At 34.8% G+C, this 17,876-nt stretch overlaps 2 protein-coding genes across 2 annotated transcripts in view; both read right to left on the reverse strand.

Annotated features, from left to right (window-relative positions):
- Positions 1–17,876, reverse strand: part of LOC125061848 (multiple C2 and transmembrane domain-containing protein-like) — a 100,992-nt gene that overhangs the window by 67,468 nt on the left and 15,648 nt on the right. The gene's annotated exons all lie outside the window — the stretch shown is intronic.
- On the reverse strand, positions 10,543–11,909 carry LOC125061850 (neuronal membrane glycoprotein M6-a). The gene has a single exon (XM_047667483.1). The coding sequence runs from the start codon at positions 11,765–11,767 to the stop codon at positions 11,018–11,020; it is 750 nt and encodes a 249-aa protein (XP_047523439.1). The 5' UTR covers positions 11,768–11,909; the 3' UTR covers positions 10,543–11,017.

Raw genomic sequence — 17,876 nt, forward strand, 5'->3', positions numbered from 1 at the left:
GTTAGCTGCAGACTCAAATCAATTTTCGTGCGTCGCAAGCAAACTGTTAAGAGTTAGCCGCTTATTTAGCCGACCGACTGAATTATCACTTTACTTTTGTTGTACGAAGGGAGTGGTTGTGTTGGTCACGATGGATATTTACCGGTTTTGGTGGGAGTCGGCCGCTCACTAAGATAGTCGGCGCGCGTAACGCTGCAAACTGCGTACAGTGAGCGCAAAACTAGCAAACAGTGAACACTCCATTTGAAATATATGGAAGGGCGTACTAAACCGATACGCCACTAACTCAGTCGGCGGCTAACAGTTTGCCTACTGGGGACGCAGCCTTATTTTTATACATGCCCCATCACACCGTTGCGTCGTGGCGCGCGACGTTTACACGGATCGGCGGACAAGAGACGAAGCGGGGGGGAGGGTGATCACTATTTCTTAATGCTATCAGAGGAGATATCCAGAATCTTCTATGGTTTCTAAGTTTAATTCGGCGGTGGCGTGATAAAATCAACAAAAGAACACGTTTGTGTCTGTCGATTGCGAAGGCTGAGTCGCAGATGCGACGGCGTGTATATGTTAACGTAAAATTGTAAAAACCGTTAGATTGTAATCTATCTCGCGAGATTATAAACTGTCGAAAGATTGTGAACCTCAGCGTACTGCTTACAATTTAACGTATTATTATTCGGTAGATTGTACTACACTAACTTAGTTATCATTCAAACTTCTTTGGTCAATTACAGATTAATTTTACTTCCCAACAATTTCATATAACTACCGAATAATAATACCTTAAATTGTAAGCAGTTCGTTGAGGTTCACAATCTTTCGACAGTTTACAATCTCGCGAGATATATTACAATCTAACGGTGTTTACAATTTTACGGTGACATATACCCTCTTGCGTCGCGACGTCGTGCGTCGAGGCAACGCAGATGTGGCATACAACGCGTCGATCCGATGCGACGATGCGACGCAACGCAGTAGTGGGGCCTCGCCCTAAGTAGTGTTATTGGACACTTTCTTATGTTAAATATTCATTTTAGTAAATTAGATTATACTTATTATGACTCTTAAGTTAGGCTAGATCAATTACGTCTTAGTGAAGAGATCAATTTAGTTCAATCACACAGTTAGGTATATAGTCTATGATCATAATAAACTATGTACTTTCAATTTTACGTTCGTAACCAAAGCATTATTTATTTTCTTGCGTCTGAACCGCAAACTACCTGTTGTGGTCTCTGGCAGAATGACCAGCGTTGTGGAACAGGTCCCAGCATAATGCTGAGCCAGGACCGGTTAAAACCACAACACACATTATGTATTTGTATTATTATTTTGAGCGTTTCTGTGTGTGTTTCGTTAGCAATAAATGTTCTATGTCTATATAGGAAATTAAGCATAAAATTTAATCATTCTTTAAAATTTATACCCGAGTTACGGGTGTTAAACTTAAAAATGCTTCGGGTATTCCCAAATTATTCAGAGTTCAGAGAGACAATTATTAAAAATTATATATTCACACATAAAAGTAAAATAATTGTGTTTATTCATTATAACAATGCATTACAATGTAAGATTTGAGAACCCTTTTAAGTAAAAAAATAGGTTCCAAGCTCTTCCATAACAAATTTAATTTAATATAATTATAGTTATTAGTTACACCGTGACAGTCAATCGTGATATTATAACAGCCCTGCGATTCTGTAACTCACTTTTCGAACTCACACAGCATTTTCGCATCGGCGGTCGCTCTCAAATCAGTCGTGAAGCAGTCATTTTATGATTTGGCATTCTAAAAAGGTGGGAGCTTGTAGTTTATTGTTTATCAGAATGCCAAATCATAAAATGACTGCTTCACGACTGATTTGAGAGCGACCGCCGATGCGAAAACCGCTGTGTGAGTTCGAAAAGTGAGTTACAGAATCGCAGGGCAGTTAAAGTAAATGCCCAGTATAACACGTGTATATATATATGTGTGTATATTATGAAGGGGGAAAGGAACAGCGCGTGGGCCAATCAAAGTTCTTTATTTAAACCTTGCGAGCGCTGATTGGTGGATTATGACGGAAGATTTTACGTTCCAATTCATGTAGCGAAATTAGACGAATTTATCGTACATTACTTTAATAAATTATTATTTCCATATCCTATATTCTATTTCAAATCTTGTTAGTATATTTGTAGCTAAATGTTAGTAATAATATGTTTCATAGTCGTATCGATATGGACCCCTGAAGAAGGCCTGCTCTAACCTTTTCCAGATCTCTCTATCTTTGCCAATAGTCTGCCAGTCCCTTCGAGATAATATAGGCAGATGCATTTAGCGGTGACATGGAGTAAGGGAAACTATTAAACCCTGGACCGACCCCTGCGTCACAATAATCAGTTAATGCGGCATGGACAGGGGGTCAATAAAAAAAAATGAAAAATATTAAAAATTATGTTAATAATTATCCTGTCATAGAGTCATTGAATTTCATTTTTTTAATAGGGCACGACCGGCAGGCTCATCTGATGTTAAGTAATACCACCATGGACACTCTCAAAGCCAGGGGGTCCAGTCCGTTGCCGGCCTTTTAAGAATTGGAACGCTCTTTTCATAAAGGACCCTAAGTCGAATTTTCGGAAATGATACTTATATTTTCATTGTCATTGTATGTAACCTAATAACCTAACGAGAGGCGAGTTATTGAACGGTGACATCATAAATTATTTTGTTTAAATAAAGTTGCAAGTTATTAAAAACATTACAGAATTTCCCGTGACGTCATTAAATTACATTTTACATTCACAATACACGTTACACCTGTCTAATGACGTCAAAGCGCAAAAAGTATTTCGCAACATTACGGTAAAAAATATAAATGTTATTTAGCTTCGCCGCCATATTTTATTTATTGCTTGTCAAACGATTAATCATTTAATGCGTTTTAATTATGTTTCTTACTGTGAATTAGTACCAATAGTTGACTATTTGACAGTATGTAAAGTAAAGCTTTAGAAATGATATACAAATGTTTTTTTGAGCAGTGTTGGCCTAACGGCTTCAGGGTGCGACTATCATCCCTGAGTCGTAGGTTCGATCCCCGGCTGTGCATCAATGGACTTTCTATGTGCGCATTTAACATTCGCTCGAACGGTGAAGGAAAACATCGTGAGGAAACCGGCTTGCCTTAGAACGTCATAGTCGTAAAAAGTCGTGCGTCAGGCACAGAAGGCTGATCACCTACTTGCCTATTAGATGATCATGAAACAGATACAGAAATCTGAGGCCGAGACCTAAAAAGGTTGTAGCGCTATTGATATATTTTGTGTGCTTTCCCGCGTCGCACATCTTCAATGTATGACCATGGAAATTTTTGATTAAAAACTTCTTCAGAAAAAAGTAAAAAAGGTAAGCCCGGGTTAAGACCGGTGACGGTTGTATGGAGATGTTGAGATAAAACACTTTGTTTGAAGCTGGGTAACAACTGGCTTTAATGGTTTAAAATATGAGCTTATAATTAACATAACATTACGGGTACTGAGGTTGCGACGCTAAAAAAATATAACTAAAGAGGCTTCTTTAAAGGTTCTTAAATACGACTGACACTTCAAAGTGTAGTCGGCCTTTTTGGACATTATCGGAAACGAGAATGTTTAGACTTTAAATACAATTTATGAGTGTGGTAAAAACTAAATGACTCAATAATGGCTTCAAATGTACGGTGATTGTTCACATTTTTATGCATCTAATTATTACCTAAAATATTTATATATAACATAACTAAAGTTAGGTTAGATAACTCCCGCCATAACTTGTTTGGTAATAATATAGATTAAATATCTACCTTCCTTTGTCTTTGGTTCTAATATCCAGCGAGTGGAAGAATACAGTATGTTAATATATTCGGGTTTTTACGTTGCGTGAAGTCTTTGGGTATAAACTGGGGCAGGCGTTTTCTTTGTTTGCAAATATTAAATCAAGTTTCTATGGAAAATACTAATAAATAAACCATTGTTCATGTAGCAGGTATTTATAATTTATAGCTTAATTAACTCTTTAATTGATCCACTTACACGAATACACGCTATATAAAGCCATAATCGACAATCGAATCATTAAAAATAATTTATATAGCATAAGTAATTGGCTATATTATTGGTAAAAAAGTTGGGGCGGCCGCAGAGCGGAAAATAGTAAACGTCTCAAGTATATCTTTATTTTTGCTCTGTTGGTTAAGAAATTTGAAAATACGGCATACTTTATTGTTATGATTACTAATAAACACTTAAGTATTTTTATAATATTCGCTATCTGAGAATTTTGAGCTTTTATTTTTCATACTGTCAAGTACCAATAGTTGACTATTTGACAGTATGGAAAGTAAAGCGTTCTTGAATGATATCTCTAAAAGGCTTTGAAAACCATTATGGAGTAAAATAACTTGTAAATATTCGTATTTTTTTTAATATTGATTTTTTATACGTCAGTGAAGGGACACAATTCGGTCACAGATTATACTGTGAAAGAAGGATGGTGAATAGTTTTTCCAATCTAAAGGGAGGATCCTCGACCAGTCTAATCGACTGGCATGAAGAGCCCAGTGGCATTTTTTAAATGTTTTTGTTGGCCTGAAGGGCCTTGACAGCTGAACTTGTAAAAATCCTTATCGGGAAATACTTAGCGCGTTTCAGGGTCATGGCAGTAAATGTCGCCGCAGAATGTACGTTTCGCTACACTATGATGACGTCTTCGTCTTATTATTGTAAATAATACCTGAATGACAATTAACACAGTAAAAACTTGACGTCTTTACTTACAAGTATGACACATACGCGACGCCGTTTTGCCAAAAGAAGCGTTTTGGCCGTAGATAGAGTATAGAACTAGATGAGCTTCTAAAATAACAATAAAAACTAAAGAGAGAAGGCATTAACGTGAAATACTTAAGTGCGAGCGAAACAGAGTATCAGTTTTTCTGTCTCTATTTGCGTATCGGGTTTTATTTGTTTACCACTGAGCCCTTGGTGGTAAACAAAATCTCTCATTATATTTTTTTACTTTATTATTTTCTTGGATTATTATTATTTTGTGTGTTTATGTGTGTGTGTTTTTGTTAGTAATAAATGTTATGACTATGTCTAAATTTAAGATTTTTTGTTATGACACTCATTACATTATGTAAGTAATTTAGTGTAAGTAATGCAATACGCGAAAAATGATTAATATTACTTAACATAATTTAGCATATCGATATATACCTCTACAAGTCTAACCCACATCACTACACCTATCCATAAGTGCGAGCGAGACAGACAGATCAATATGATTTATGACGCGAAATATTTTAAAGTCGACTAAATAATTCTAAAATAGTTAAAAATTTATTAGTTAAAATCTTATCCAATAGCCTATTAATGATTCTACGTACTTAAGGTTATATTTACGTCAATGCGTGATGCATGTCAGGCATTTTATAATAACGTCATTTAAGCAAGCACCAACATGTTTAATGAGCATTAATTTGCCGTGACCCCAGCGACACCCAATTACTCATAAAGTTCTGGTAATATTTTCTATAATTATTGCTTTAATTCTACCTACATTTAAATCCAAGGAAATAAGTCTCCAAAATCGTGATAACAAAATGTATACATACCAGCGTTGCCAGACGTCCCGATTTTAGCGGGACGTCCCGATTTTTAAATCAAAATGAAATGTCCCGCGCGGGACAGGCTTAGTCCCGCTTTTCGGGAATAACTCGATGGCAATAAGAAGTGTGTACTACCACCACCGCACAATAATGGTACCAACTCTTTCAACAGTATCCAAAAAAATACCAGGATTATCTTCAAACTTTATATTAAGTATCCTACCATCAAACTGCTTTCCAAAACGCCTTCTTTTTGAAATGCATCGTAAATTTAAGGAAATCAGAGTTACTCAAGTTTAATCTGCAGCTATCCTGTGAAGAGTTCTTCGTCTTTTTTAAAGAGGAAAATGAAACTTTTAAAGAAGTTATATTATCTTCATAGAAATATTATGAACAAGTAATTTTTATAAATAATTACTGTCTTATTGTAAGTTGCAATTTGAAACACTCACTCTTCAGAGTATTGTTTAAAACGCTTTATTTTTCTAATAAATAAAACTTTTTTTTATTTAGATTTTTTGTTTTTCAAACAGAAGATCAATAAGAACTATATTTTAACGATAGGTTTACCGGTTAATCTGATTTAAATACATTTTCTGTGACTATGTTCCCTGTATATTGTCACGCAAACGTGTTTTGAATTCAATTAAAAACATAAATATTTAAAAACTTCTGATTAGTTAATTTTTTTAACTATGTCCCGCTTTCGAAAAATGAATCCCACTTTTTTCACTTTAAAAGTGCCAAAATCCCGACTTGACTAAAAATAAATCTGGCAACGCTGATACATACGCACATGTTAATACTCGGAACAAACGCAGGCTGGAATTTCCCCGCAGTAGATTATCTAAAGTTAGTTCTTTTTTGGTAAAAGGGATACTCTTCTTTAATAAAATCCCAGAGGCTCTTTTATCTCTGCCTTTTAATAAATTTAAGAAATGTATTAAAGAAATGTAAAAAGGCTTACTATAAAATTAACGATTATCTAGTTGACAAAAGGGCCTGGGACTACTTCTAATTAATTTGCGATATTTGTTTTAAAATAAATGTTGTTTGCCATAGTCATTTTGTATGATGATTTGCTATTTTAAAGGAGTACCGAGAGTTTTACGCCGGCTTTTTCTCTCGGCCATCCTCCATCCCCTGTATCTGATATTCCATAATAAACATTTTATTTTTTTTATTTTATTTATTTATTTCAGAAATATATACATCATCCTTACAGACTGCCAATACGATAATGTCAAGAAAAAAGACATGCGACTCTCATCGCTGAGGTCGTAGGTTCGATCCCGTGAACTAAATAGGTTGTAGTGCCACTGAGTTGTTTAATTTTTTTAAAGTTCATGACCAAATAACTTAGAACGAAGCATTGTAGGAGTAAAAAAGTAAAACTAAATGCAAAACATGTAAGACTGAAATGGCAATGGACGGGACACATGGTAAGAGAAGAAAGGGAAAACGGACATAGACTATAGAGGATCACAGAGTAAACCCCTATGGCTAGAGAAGCCAAGGGTGAGGCGTTGGGAATACGACATAAGGTTAGCCGAGGAAGGAATGTATGCGTGTGTGATGCGGCATTCGCTCTATCTCACTCTCTCAATCTTTCTCACTTGCTTGCTCCCTACTCACTCTCTTTCAATCGGTCTCAATCGCTCTCTCCCTTTTCTTCCACAAAAACGCTGCACATCTTCGTGACGCTAGCATTATTATTATTGCGTTTCATCCCTAAAAATTTTACCCTCATGCGCCTAAAGAAGTTTCACTTAAAAAAATCCCCAAAATAAAGATGGATGCTCAGATAAATGAGTATTTTGTTTACCTAATCTTTTAGACTTACACAAGTAAAACCGCCCCTTTCCATGTCTTCAATTATTTTTCCTGTTATGCAATGTTACTATTAATCTTCAACTAATTTCATCCTCCTTTAGTTAGTAAAAAAATACAATTCAATGTGAACATTTTATTAAAACGCTTATTACAAAGCAAGTGCTTGAACTAACATACAAGGTATAAATTACAGAAGTACAAAAAATATAAGCTTATTGTCATACAGATTACATTTAAAAAAATTAATTAAAAACTTTAGCTATGCTAAATTCTTTAAACTTGGGCCATGATTCCTCGGCCTTAATGGATAGCATTTCGAAATTGAGCATGTGAAAAATTACCTGTGGTACTTACTAGGCTTAAAAGCCCGCCATCTAGTGGAAGTGTGATGTACAATGAGCCTTAAAAATACTGAGTACATACTTAAGTAGCGTTCAGTTCAAGTATAACGTTTTATTATACTTGAGTACAGAAAAACGTTACGGCTCGTTACATGGGGGGGGGGGGTCCAATAATCTCCAAAAATTGCGTGACGTAATACTTGAACGCTCCCTTATAGAATATTAAGGGCTATGTAATATGTTGTCGTTATCAAGTCCCTGTAAACAGGTGATAATATTTCAAAATGACGAAATAAGAATAAACTTGCGATATAGGGGTTGGATTTAGAAATACGCCGCTTAAATTTGATGATACTGATTATGTAGGTGTCTCGGGGGACCTTGATTGGAACCAATCCAAGTAATTTTGGCTGCCGGAGTTGCGTCTAAGTATAAAAAAAATAAATATAATTTTGTGCATTGCATTGAAATTTGTTAAACGAATCGTTCATTTTATGTGGTTGGGGGTGATAACTACTCCCCCCCCCTCGCATCCCCCACTTCGGGGGACGTATTTCTAAATTGTTACCCGATATATCATATAGAACAGAAATAAAGGACCGCAAGCATTGTACTGTTCTTGTAAAGTGTAAAGAATAAATGAGAAACAATTCTTCAGAACAATCATTACTTAAACATACTAAGCATAACTTTTACCACAAGCAAATTTCCCGCCGCTCCCGCCATTTTAAATTGTGAAGTTTACTGCTATCGATTCAACGTTACACTGGATCTTGATTTTAAATAAAATTTTCAAAAAAACAATAAACATTGTGAAATTAATTTCCATAGATGGCGCACCATTAAACCCCTATTAAATTTAACACTTCGGACTGTTCTTTTTGTACATATTCCACTAATTACTAGAGCATATTTTTAAAAGATTGCTGGCTTGACAAAATGTGGAAAATACATTTAAGGTAATAATAGATTTTATGATGTTATGGCCTAACATTATAAGTCAAACTCATTCATTGAGTCATTGGCAAATTCAATCATTAAAATTTACATATTATGTAATGCGACAGTAAACTTAAAGGATTTTTTTAAAAAACTAAATGCAATATAAAATAAAGATATACAATTCAACCATAACAGACCATCACCAACCATCCGTTACATTGTGTGGACAAAATGTGGATTAAAGTTGGCATTGTTTGTTACCATAGGTACAAAGTTTAACATACTTTATAACCAATTGCCTGAGAATGCTTGTCTCATTTATTTAAAGTCATCTCTATATTATATTTCTAGTATATGTTAAAGAACATTTGTGCTTTGTACAGAAGCCGTAGTTATATTCTCATTCTTAATCTGTAGATAATTCTTAATAAGTACACCACTTCTGTAAACTTGTACTTACTTTACTACCCTCAATAACTTCTCTATACTGACCTTATCATAACACAAGGTAAAGTGAAGAATTAGAAAAATATTGCTAACATTTGAAACAAAATCTCAAACAAATAAATATAAAAATTATTTGTGTGTCGTTAGTTAGTTGTAGCATGGAAATATTTTGATTCACTTACCATTTCTCTGCTTTATGAATTAAAGGCTTAAGGGTTAGTAGAGATAAAACTTGTTGGATAGTAAATTTATCAAGGAAACTATATAATATCAGGATACCAGCAAATTATCAGGGGTTAAAGCACACAGTATGAGATAATAGTAGATTGTCAAGACTTTCGCCAACCCTTGCTCTCATGAGTCAGCCAATGATTCATCAATTTTAAATAATTATTATTCACGAGGTGTTGTCACGTCAACCTTGTTCGTGTGAAAATACAAATACAAATATTAATCAACCAAATGTGTCACTAAATATATCATTGATATAATGTACCACTGACTGGTGCACTAATGTTGGACAAGTACTTTCAGAGATTTTTTCCTACAAACTTACAAACTGTTGTATCTAATATTAGTGATGAATTTCATAACACAAATTTTACTTTGGTGTGAATAACAATAAAAACATGGTTTTATAACATTACCCTTAAACTAAAATAACCAAATTATTTAATTAAATACTGCACTTTTTTCACTTTACCTTAGATTATATGGAATTTTTAGTATTCTTTTTTTAATCTCAACCTGTATATGTATTGAATTAAAAAAAAAAAATTGAGGCCTAACTCAACCTAAAAAATTGATACTCCAAATTGCTAATAATCTACAACAATTCCACATATAACTATCATTATATAGTTAAATATAGCTACCATTTAATCAAGTTTGCCACTCAGTCTGAACAAACTTTAATCATTTTCAATTCAGCTGTTATACATATTTGTACAATATACCTTTCTAAGGTTTATAATTACTGGATTATCAGTGCTACTTAGTCTCAATATATAATGATTTGTGCTACACTAAACTTATATAAACTAACAGTCTTATTCATAAACATACTAGATAAAGATCTAGATAGTGTTATCACATCTACTATAGGTCGGTTATTGAAAGCTGGCGGGTTCACAGTACTCACACTAATGCAATTTCACATACAGTATGTTTCAAAATATGATTTTTTTGCCATGCTATACATTTTAGTCCACTCATACTCGACGGACAGTCTATTCATGATGTATTTCAGTTTGACATCACGTCTCGCGCTTATTCACAGACACTACACAAGCACAAAGTGTAAATGTGTTGAAGCCGCCAGCTTTAGTTAACATACCTATAGCTATTGTCTCAATAAAATAAAGTCCAACCCTTTTAAGAAAATTTTAGTCTGGCAAAAATGATTATTAATAGGAAAGTACATCATGTAGGAATCTATGGGATTGTGTAAGAATATACTAAATGTATATTCTAGAATTTACAGTCTGCAGTTTTGTAATATTCTTTTTAGACTAGTTTACTCAAAATGATATGATAATTTACTTATATTTTTAGTATGTTTATGCATAAAACCATAAGGTTTCCTTATAAAGTAGAATATAACAAATTACCTTAATATTAATGGAATGTCAAATTTGATCAATTCACAGTGGTCTAAATAAGATATGTGACAATAATTTGAATCATCATCTCCACCATACATCAGTCTTTTTATATTTTCATAAGATGAACACAAGATTCTGTAGGCATTTTCTCTCAATTCTGTCACATTTTAGTAGTTGCCTCAAGGGAGCGCAGTAAGGGCGCACGGGCCATATACTAGAATCTGTCTTTAGAGGCATGTAGGTTTGGGTTTGTGAGGTATTGCAATTCTTGTAACTCCTGGAATTTCTCATGATCCCTTATGTGTGCATAGTTAGCAGATAAACACATTAAATAGTGTACCAAACTCAGAATAACTAGAAGGCATGACACCATAGCAAGAATAAACATAAATTCAGCTTTCTCAACATAGTCCTTGCAAAATAGTTTCATTTTGTGAGCCTCACAGATTTTCATATCTTCTTGTTTAACAGAAGCAGGAAACAGGAAATCAAACTGTGTAAAATCTATGCAAGTTGATAATTCAATGTTTCCTGGTTTAGAACATAGATTCCAAAATATTGTAAATAAGAATGTAGTTATCACAAGGAAACCCAGCAATATGATCCAAGTAAATGTCAATATGTAGGTTATTATCATGAATATTGCGCAAGAGATCCTTCCGCCGACTCTAGCTCGCCAAGCTCGATAAACTCTTTGTCTCGTGGCACCTGTGGTAAGGCATCCTAAACAGAGGAGCATGAATCCTAAAGCGGCCATACAAGCACTCCCAACTATAAATATCATTTGTAGAGCCTCGATCCATATTAGGCGAAAGTGAAAAACTTCATCAAACATTAATATAGACAGCGCTGAACCTCGGTACATCGTTCCACAAAACACCCCCACGCCCAAGCAGCACATTATAGTGGCTATTAAAGTGGCATGGGGTACTCTTGTAAGACAAGCTTGACACGGATCACCCATTTTAGCTATTATCTTTTACTGTACTGGATTTATTTACGTCTCTTTCACAGTAATATTTATTTTTCAAAGATAAACACTAGCCACTGAATAAAAAAAGTTGCTGATTACGGCAAGCAAAAGATTTCGACCACAGAGTACAGACTACGATTTATACAGATTACAGACTACAGTCCACTTCACAGCTTCTTCATTATTCGATGACGACAAATTCATAGATAATTTAAATAAATTTACATGGTAAATATTTATTTTTTATATATAACTGATAGAATGTAGAGTACATTTATTCTGAAGTGTAAACAAACTTTAAGGCACTATATTAAACTAATAAAAATCACCATAATCGTACACATAACGACCATGCCAAAATGCAGATACAAAATAAAACGTCAGTTGAACATTTCAATATGCTATAACCCTTTAAAGATTGTAAGGATGTAATCAAAGAGCAGCTATGTATAGAATGGAAAATGATTTGTGATCTGTGAAACTTTAACGAATATACCTCTTATATTACTGTTTAGATATGTACGTAGATGAAATAAGACAAAACCTAAAGAATATAAGGTTTTAATAAGCTAAATTAACAGTAAAATATTTTGGTTACATTTTGATACATTGACAAAAGTTAGTGTCTAAACAGATTGACAATGTCATCAGTTTATAATAGTATCATGTAAGAAGTTTACAACAAAGAAGTTTACATCATTTTCCCGCACTATTTTAAAATATAATCTTTTAATAATTCTGGTATTTTACGGACGCGGCCAGATCGACGAAGTGTTGGCTCCGGCGGTGATGATGATGGTAACTCGGTGCTAGATCTACGAAGTGTTGACTCCGGCGTTGGTGATGATGGTAGATCAGTCTCTAGCTCTCTGCTATTATCAAGTACCACAGGTCCCGTCTCATTAGATGAAGGAATTTCCAAGTTTTGGTCTTCTGTTTCCGTATGTGGTTCTGTGACGTTATGATAGTCATTATTTATTCGCAGATCTACCCCTTCTGAACCCAATGGTGCTAAATGACGATTTGACACCGTTGTTTCTCGGCCATCTGGGAACCGAATGTATGAATAATCAGGATTGCTGTGTATCAATTCAACCTCTTCTACTAATGGCTGATATTTATTTATACGATTAAATTTCTTCATCAAGATTTGTCCAGAATTTGTAAGCCACGATGGAACAGAAGTGCCGTTAGTAGATCGTCTTGGGTGTCTAAACATTCTTTCATGTGGAGTGCAATTTATGGCTGTACAAAGTAAAGATCGAATTGAATGTAAGGCTTGTGGTAATACTTGCTCCCAATTTTCTACCGAAAGATTCTTCGTCTTCAGCGCCAAAAGAATCGTTCTCCAAAGAGTAGAATTCAATTTTTCTATTTGACCATTACCTTGAGGGTTATAAGCTGTAGTTCTACTAGTGGCAATACCTCGAACATGTAAAAATTCCTGTACTTCGGCAGAGAGAAATGCTGTTCCGCGATCTGAATGAACGTAAGAAGGCATGCCGAATATCATAAACAAGTTGTTGAGGTGTTTAATCACTGTTTTCGAGCTCACATCCGAGCATGGGAAAGCAAACGGGAAACGTGAAAATTCGTCAATCACGGTAAGTATGAATTTGTTATTATTGTTTGTTGGAACTGGTCCTTTAAAATCTAAGCTAAGGCGTTCAAAAGCAGCCGTCGCTTTAACAAGTTTCCTCTGGTCATCAAAAGTATTTCGGAAGAATCTAGGTTTTATTTCAGAGCAGGTTTGACAATATTTTGTCATTGTTCTGACTTCTTCAATGGAATAGGGAAGGTTTTTAGAGCGAACCCAGTGAAACATTCTCGTTATGCCTGGATGACAAAGAGCCTCATGCAGCGAGAAAAGTTTTGCAGTACGTGTTTCTACAGTGGCACAAACTCGGGATAGTGCATCAGCAGCATAGTTCTCTTTCCCCGGTCTGTATATAATATCAAATTTGAAAACAGCTAGTTCCAGTCGCCATCTTTGAATCTTTTCATTCTTTATCTTACTTGTATGTTTCATATTAAACATAAAAGAAACCGAGCGTTGGTCAGTTACCAACTTAAAGTGTCTACCGATAAGGAAATGTCTCCATTTCTTCAATGATTCAACAATGGCGTAAGCTTCTTTTTCAATGGCGGAATGGTTTTGTTCGCTTGAATTCAAAGTTCTTGAGAAAAACGCCACTGGTCTAGAATTTTGCGTAAGTACTGCTGCAATGGAATGATCGGAAGCGTCAGTTTCGACTGTAAAAGGTATATTTACATCAATTGCATGTCTAGAAGACTTTGCGATATCATTTTTCAGGCCTTCGAAACATTTAATTTGCTCGCTTGTGAGCGGAAAAGTAGTCGTATTAGCAAATGAGTGGATCCGTTCAGAAAAGTTTGGAATCCATTTAGAATAATGTGCGAACATGCCGGGTGTCCTTCTTAAGGTCGGTAAATCGCTTGGTGCAGGTAGATTAATCAGTGGCTTGAGTCGCTCACTGTCAGGTTTAATTATGTGGTTTTGAATATTATAGCCTAGAATATTAATTGACTCTTGAGAAAATTTGCATTTTAGCATACTTAGTGTTAAACCGTATTTCTTTGCGGCATTCATAAAACTTTCTAAGTTATGATCGTGTTCTTGAAGAGTACGGCCACAAATAGTTATATCATCAAGATACGCATATGTGTTTTGAAGCTTTTCTTTCCTTATAATCCAATCGATTGTTCGTTGGAAACTCGAAACACCATTTGTTACTCCAAAAGGGATACGCCTGAACTGGTACAAATTTCCGAGCGCTTCAAAAGCGGTAAATTTTCTTTCTTCGGGTAGTATAGGTACTTGATGGTACGCGCTTTTCAAGTCTATTAGGCTGAAAAATATATTCTTTGCCACTTTCGAAACTAAGTCCTCAATGTTTGGTAAAGGGTACGCGTCGAGTTCTGTGTAACGATTAATTGTCTGAGAGTAATCAATCACAAGACGTTTTCTATGAGTTTCGGTTTTTGTTATTAGTACTTGGGCCCTCCACGGTGATTTACTTTCTTCAATCACGCCTTCTTCTGTAAGGTTTCTGATTTCCTCTTTAATAAATTCACTATCTTCTTTGCTGTGCCTTCGAGACTTAATAGCAATAGGTTTGCAGTTGGGAGATACATTTGCAAAAAGCGGTACAGCTGGTACTGATGCTTCGGCTACGTTACATACTTGAAGTGGATGTTTTGGCCCACCGAAAGAGAACTCTAGCGATGAATGTTCTTTGAGGACGTCATGGCCGATAATTATATCAGCACAAAGATTTTTCACGATAAGAAGATTCACATTATCATATTTATGATTTCCAATTTTCAGGCTTTGCAAAGTTTGACCTTCTACTTGTGAAGTATGATTAAGAGAGGCCATAGAAATAATCTGATTGCAGGTTTTTCTTTTTAACCCGCATAGTCTTGCAAAACTGTCATTTATAAAACTGATGGAGCTGCCGGTATCGAGAAGTGCCTCTGCTCTCATTCCTCGAATATACGCGGGTACAGTTGCTTTGTGTAATGAATTAGGTGCAGCTGCTGTGATACAAGAAAGATTTTCAGTACCTACTACCATACAATTTGTAGGTTTAGCAGAGCTTCTGCAAACAGTGGCAAAGTGCCCCTTCTTGTTGCAGAGCTGACAAGACTTTTCAAATGCAGGGCAGTTCTTACGAGGATGTATTTGTCCCCCACAAAAGAAACATTTTCGTCGTCGAGGATTATTAACAGAAGAGCAGGTCTCGTCGTGCACAGTTTGTGATTTGGGACAAACTAATTTAGGTTCTTCTTCAACGGCATTTAAAGACACAGTATGGAAACTTTGAGAGTTAATCTCTGCAGTTTCTAGAGAGAGTGCTTGGTTGTAAGCTTGATCAAGTGTTAGATTTAAGTTTTCTAAAAGCCTTTGTCTGATTTTATGCGATGATATACCGGATATGAAAGCATCACGCACGCTATCGTTTTTGTTTGATTCTGCATCAACAGCCGCAAAGTCACAATCTTTAGAAAGTAGTTTCAAAGCTTGTAAATATATGTCGATACTTTCGTCTGGTCGTTGTTTCCTTGTTGCTAACATGTGTCTAGCAAAAATCAGATTTTTTGGTTTTACATACAGTTTTTGCAGTATTGTGATCGCTTCTTCGTAGTTCGTGGCTTCGCTTATATATGTGTAGATATTTGGTGATATATGATTTATCAAAAGCTGAAACTTTATACTGTCCCATTTTTCTGGCGGAGGAACCGACTGTGCATCTGTTTCTGGAGCGGTCGGTTTCTGCACGAAAATGAAGCTTTCGAAAGTCTTATGCCAGTGTATCCAAGCTTTCGTACCAGAGCTATTTGACGGGTCGATATCAAATCTTTCAGGGCGAAGATATTTATCCATGTTGCTTTTTATTTAGCTTATTAAATTGAAATAAGACAAAACCTAAAGAATATAAGGTTTTAATAAGCTAAATTAACAGTAAAATATTTTGGTTACATTTTGATACATTGACAAAAGTTAGTGTCTAAACAGATTGACAATGTCATCAGTTTATAATAGTATCATGTAAGAAGTTTACAACAAAGAAGTTTACATCATTTGTTTTTATTATTTTTATTTATTTTTTATTTATTTAGTTTAAGCTTATAACATCACACACAGTACTAAAATTACTAATTATTTTACAAAAAATCTCGCATCTAAAATGTGTGACAATTAATATAAGCATAAGTTTCACAAAAAAAAAAAAATTTAAATAGAAACAAAAATTACAATTAAAACATATACGATAGTAAAAGCACACAATAAAATAATAAAAAAAATTACAGAAATTTGTTGGCACTTAGAGCAGAAAAAAAAGAAAAATCATCATCAAAACAGCGAAATTAGGTTTGAGAAAGGCACTTGCAAATGCTTTCTCTAAAACCGATCAGCCCACTACCGAATATATCCAGCTCTGGATACGCTGTGTTCAATTTGTTGAAATCGCGAAGAATTCGAACGAGAGGTGCCTGAACTCCTAGGTTGGTTTTGGCAGAAGGAATTTGAAAAATATTGTTGATTTTAAACCTAGGGAATGAGTGAGGGACGACAAATTTGATTTCCTGTAAGAGGTCACTGCTCTGTATATAGTTATTAAGCAATTTATGCAAGAAGGTAACACCGGCTAGAGTTCTTCGATTGTACAGAGATATCATATTAAATTTTTTGAGTCGCTGATGATACGGGTGCCTATGTGAAAATCCTCTGCTTATGAAAGCTGGGTGCCGCGTAAAAGATCTTTGAATGCTTTCAACGCGTTGCGAATGGATCGCATATGGTGGATTCCATATAATACTGCCAAATTCTACATGACTGCGCACCAGAGCGTTGTACAAAATTGTTTTAGTCGTACAACCAAAACAATCCGCATTCCGTTTAAGAAATCCAAGCATTCGTGTGGATGTGGTGACTACTTTATTGACTTGTGATGTAAACGTTAATTTTTTGTCAATAATAACACCCAAGTCACGAATCTCCTGAACCTCCTTCAATGGCGCGCCTCCTTTATTTTATTACAAATTCGCTTGAAAAATCCTTGGTATATTTTGTTGTCACATAGGATCACCTCACAATTTTAACACCTAGCAACTACATAAGACGTTTACAACTCACCATCTCGTACATTCGATTATGATAGTACATCACTACCATACCTTTAAAACAAGCGGCTTAAAAGCAAGCCATCTTTGTTTACTTTTTAAATCAATTCAGAAAAAAGCTATGAAAATAATTTTACTGCCATAATAATATATTATATATTATATATCTCTTAATGTCCTAATAATTATCATTAATATATTATCCGATACCACCAAATTTCTTTTAATTTGTTGCATGATTAATTTAATTTTTTTTAAATTTATTTCATTTGTGAAATATTTTTTTTTAATTAACTTAGTCTTACATAATGGAGATAATTTAAAGTATGATGATGATGATTTTGTTGTTGCTGCTGTTATTGTTGTGCTGTCTCTTTGAATCGAATTCAAATAGGCCGCGCATAATTTTTGAGAACTATGCGCATTGATACTGCGCATGCGCAATAACATA

The sequence above is a fragment of the Pieris napi genome, chromosome 24 (genome assembly GCF_905475465.1).
Source record: "Pieris napi chromosome 24, ilPieNapi1.2, whole genome shotgun sequence".
Classification (NCBI taxonomy): domain Eukaryota; kingdom Metazoa; phylum Arthropoda; class Insecta; order Lepidoptera; family Pieridae; genus Pieris; species Pieris napi.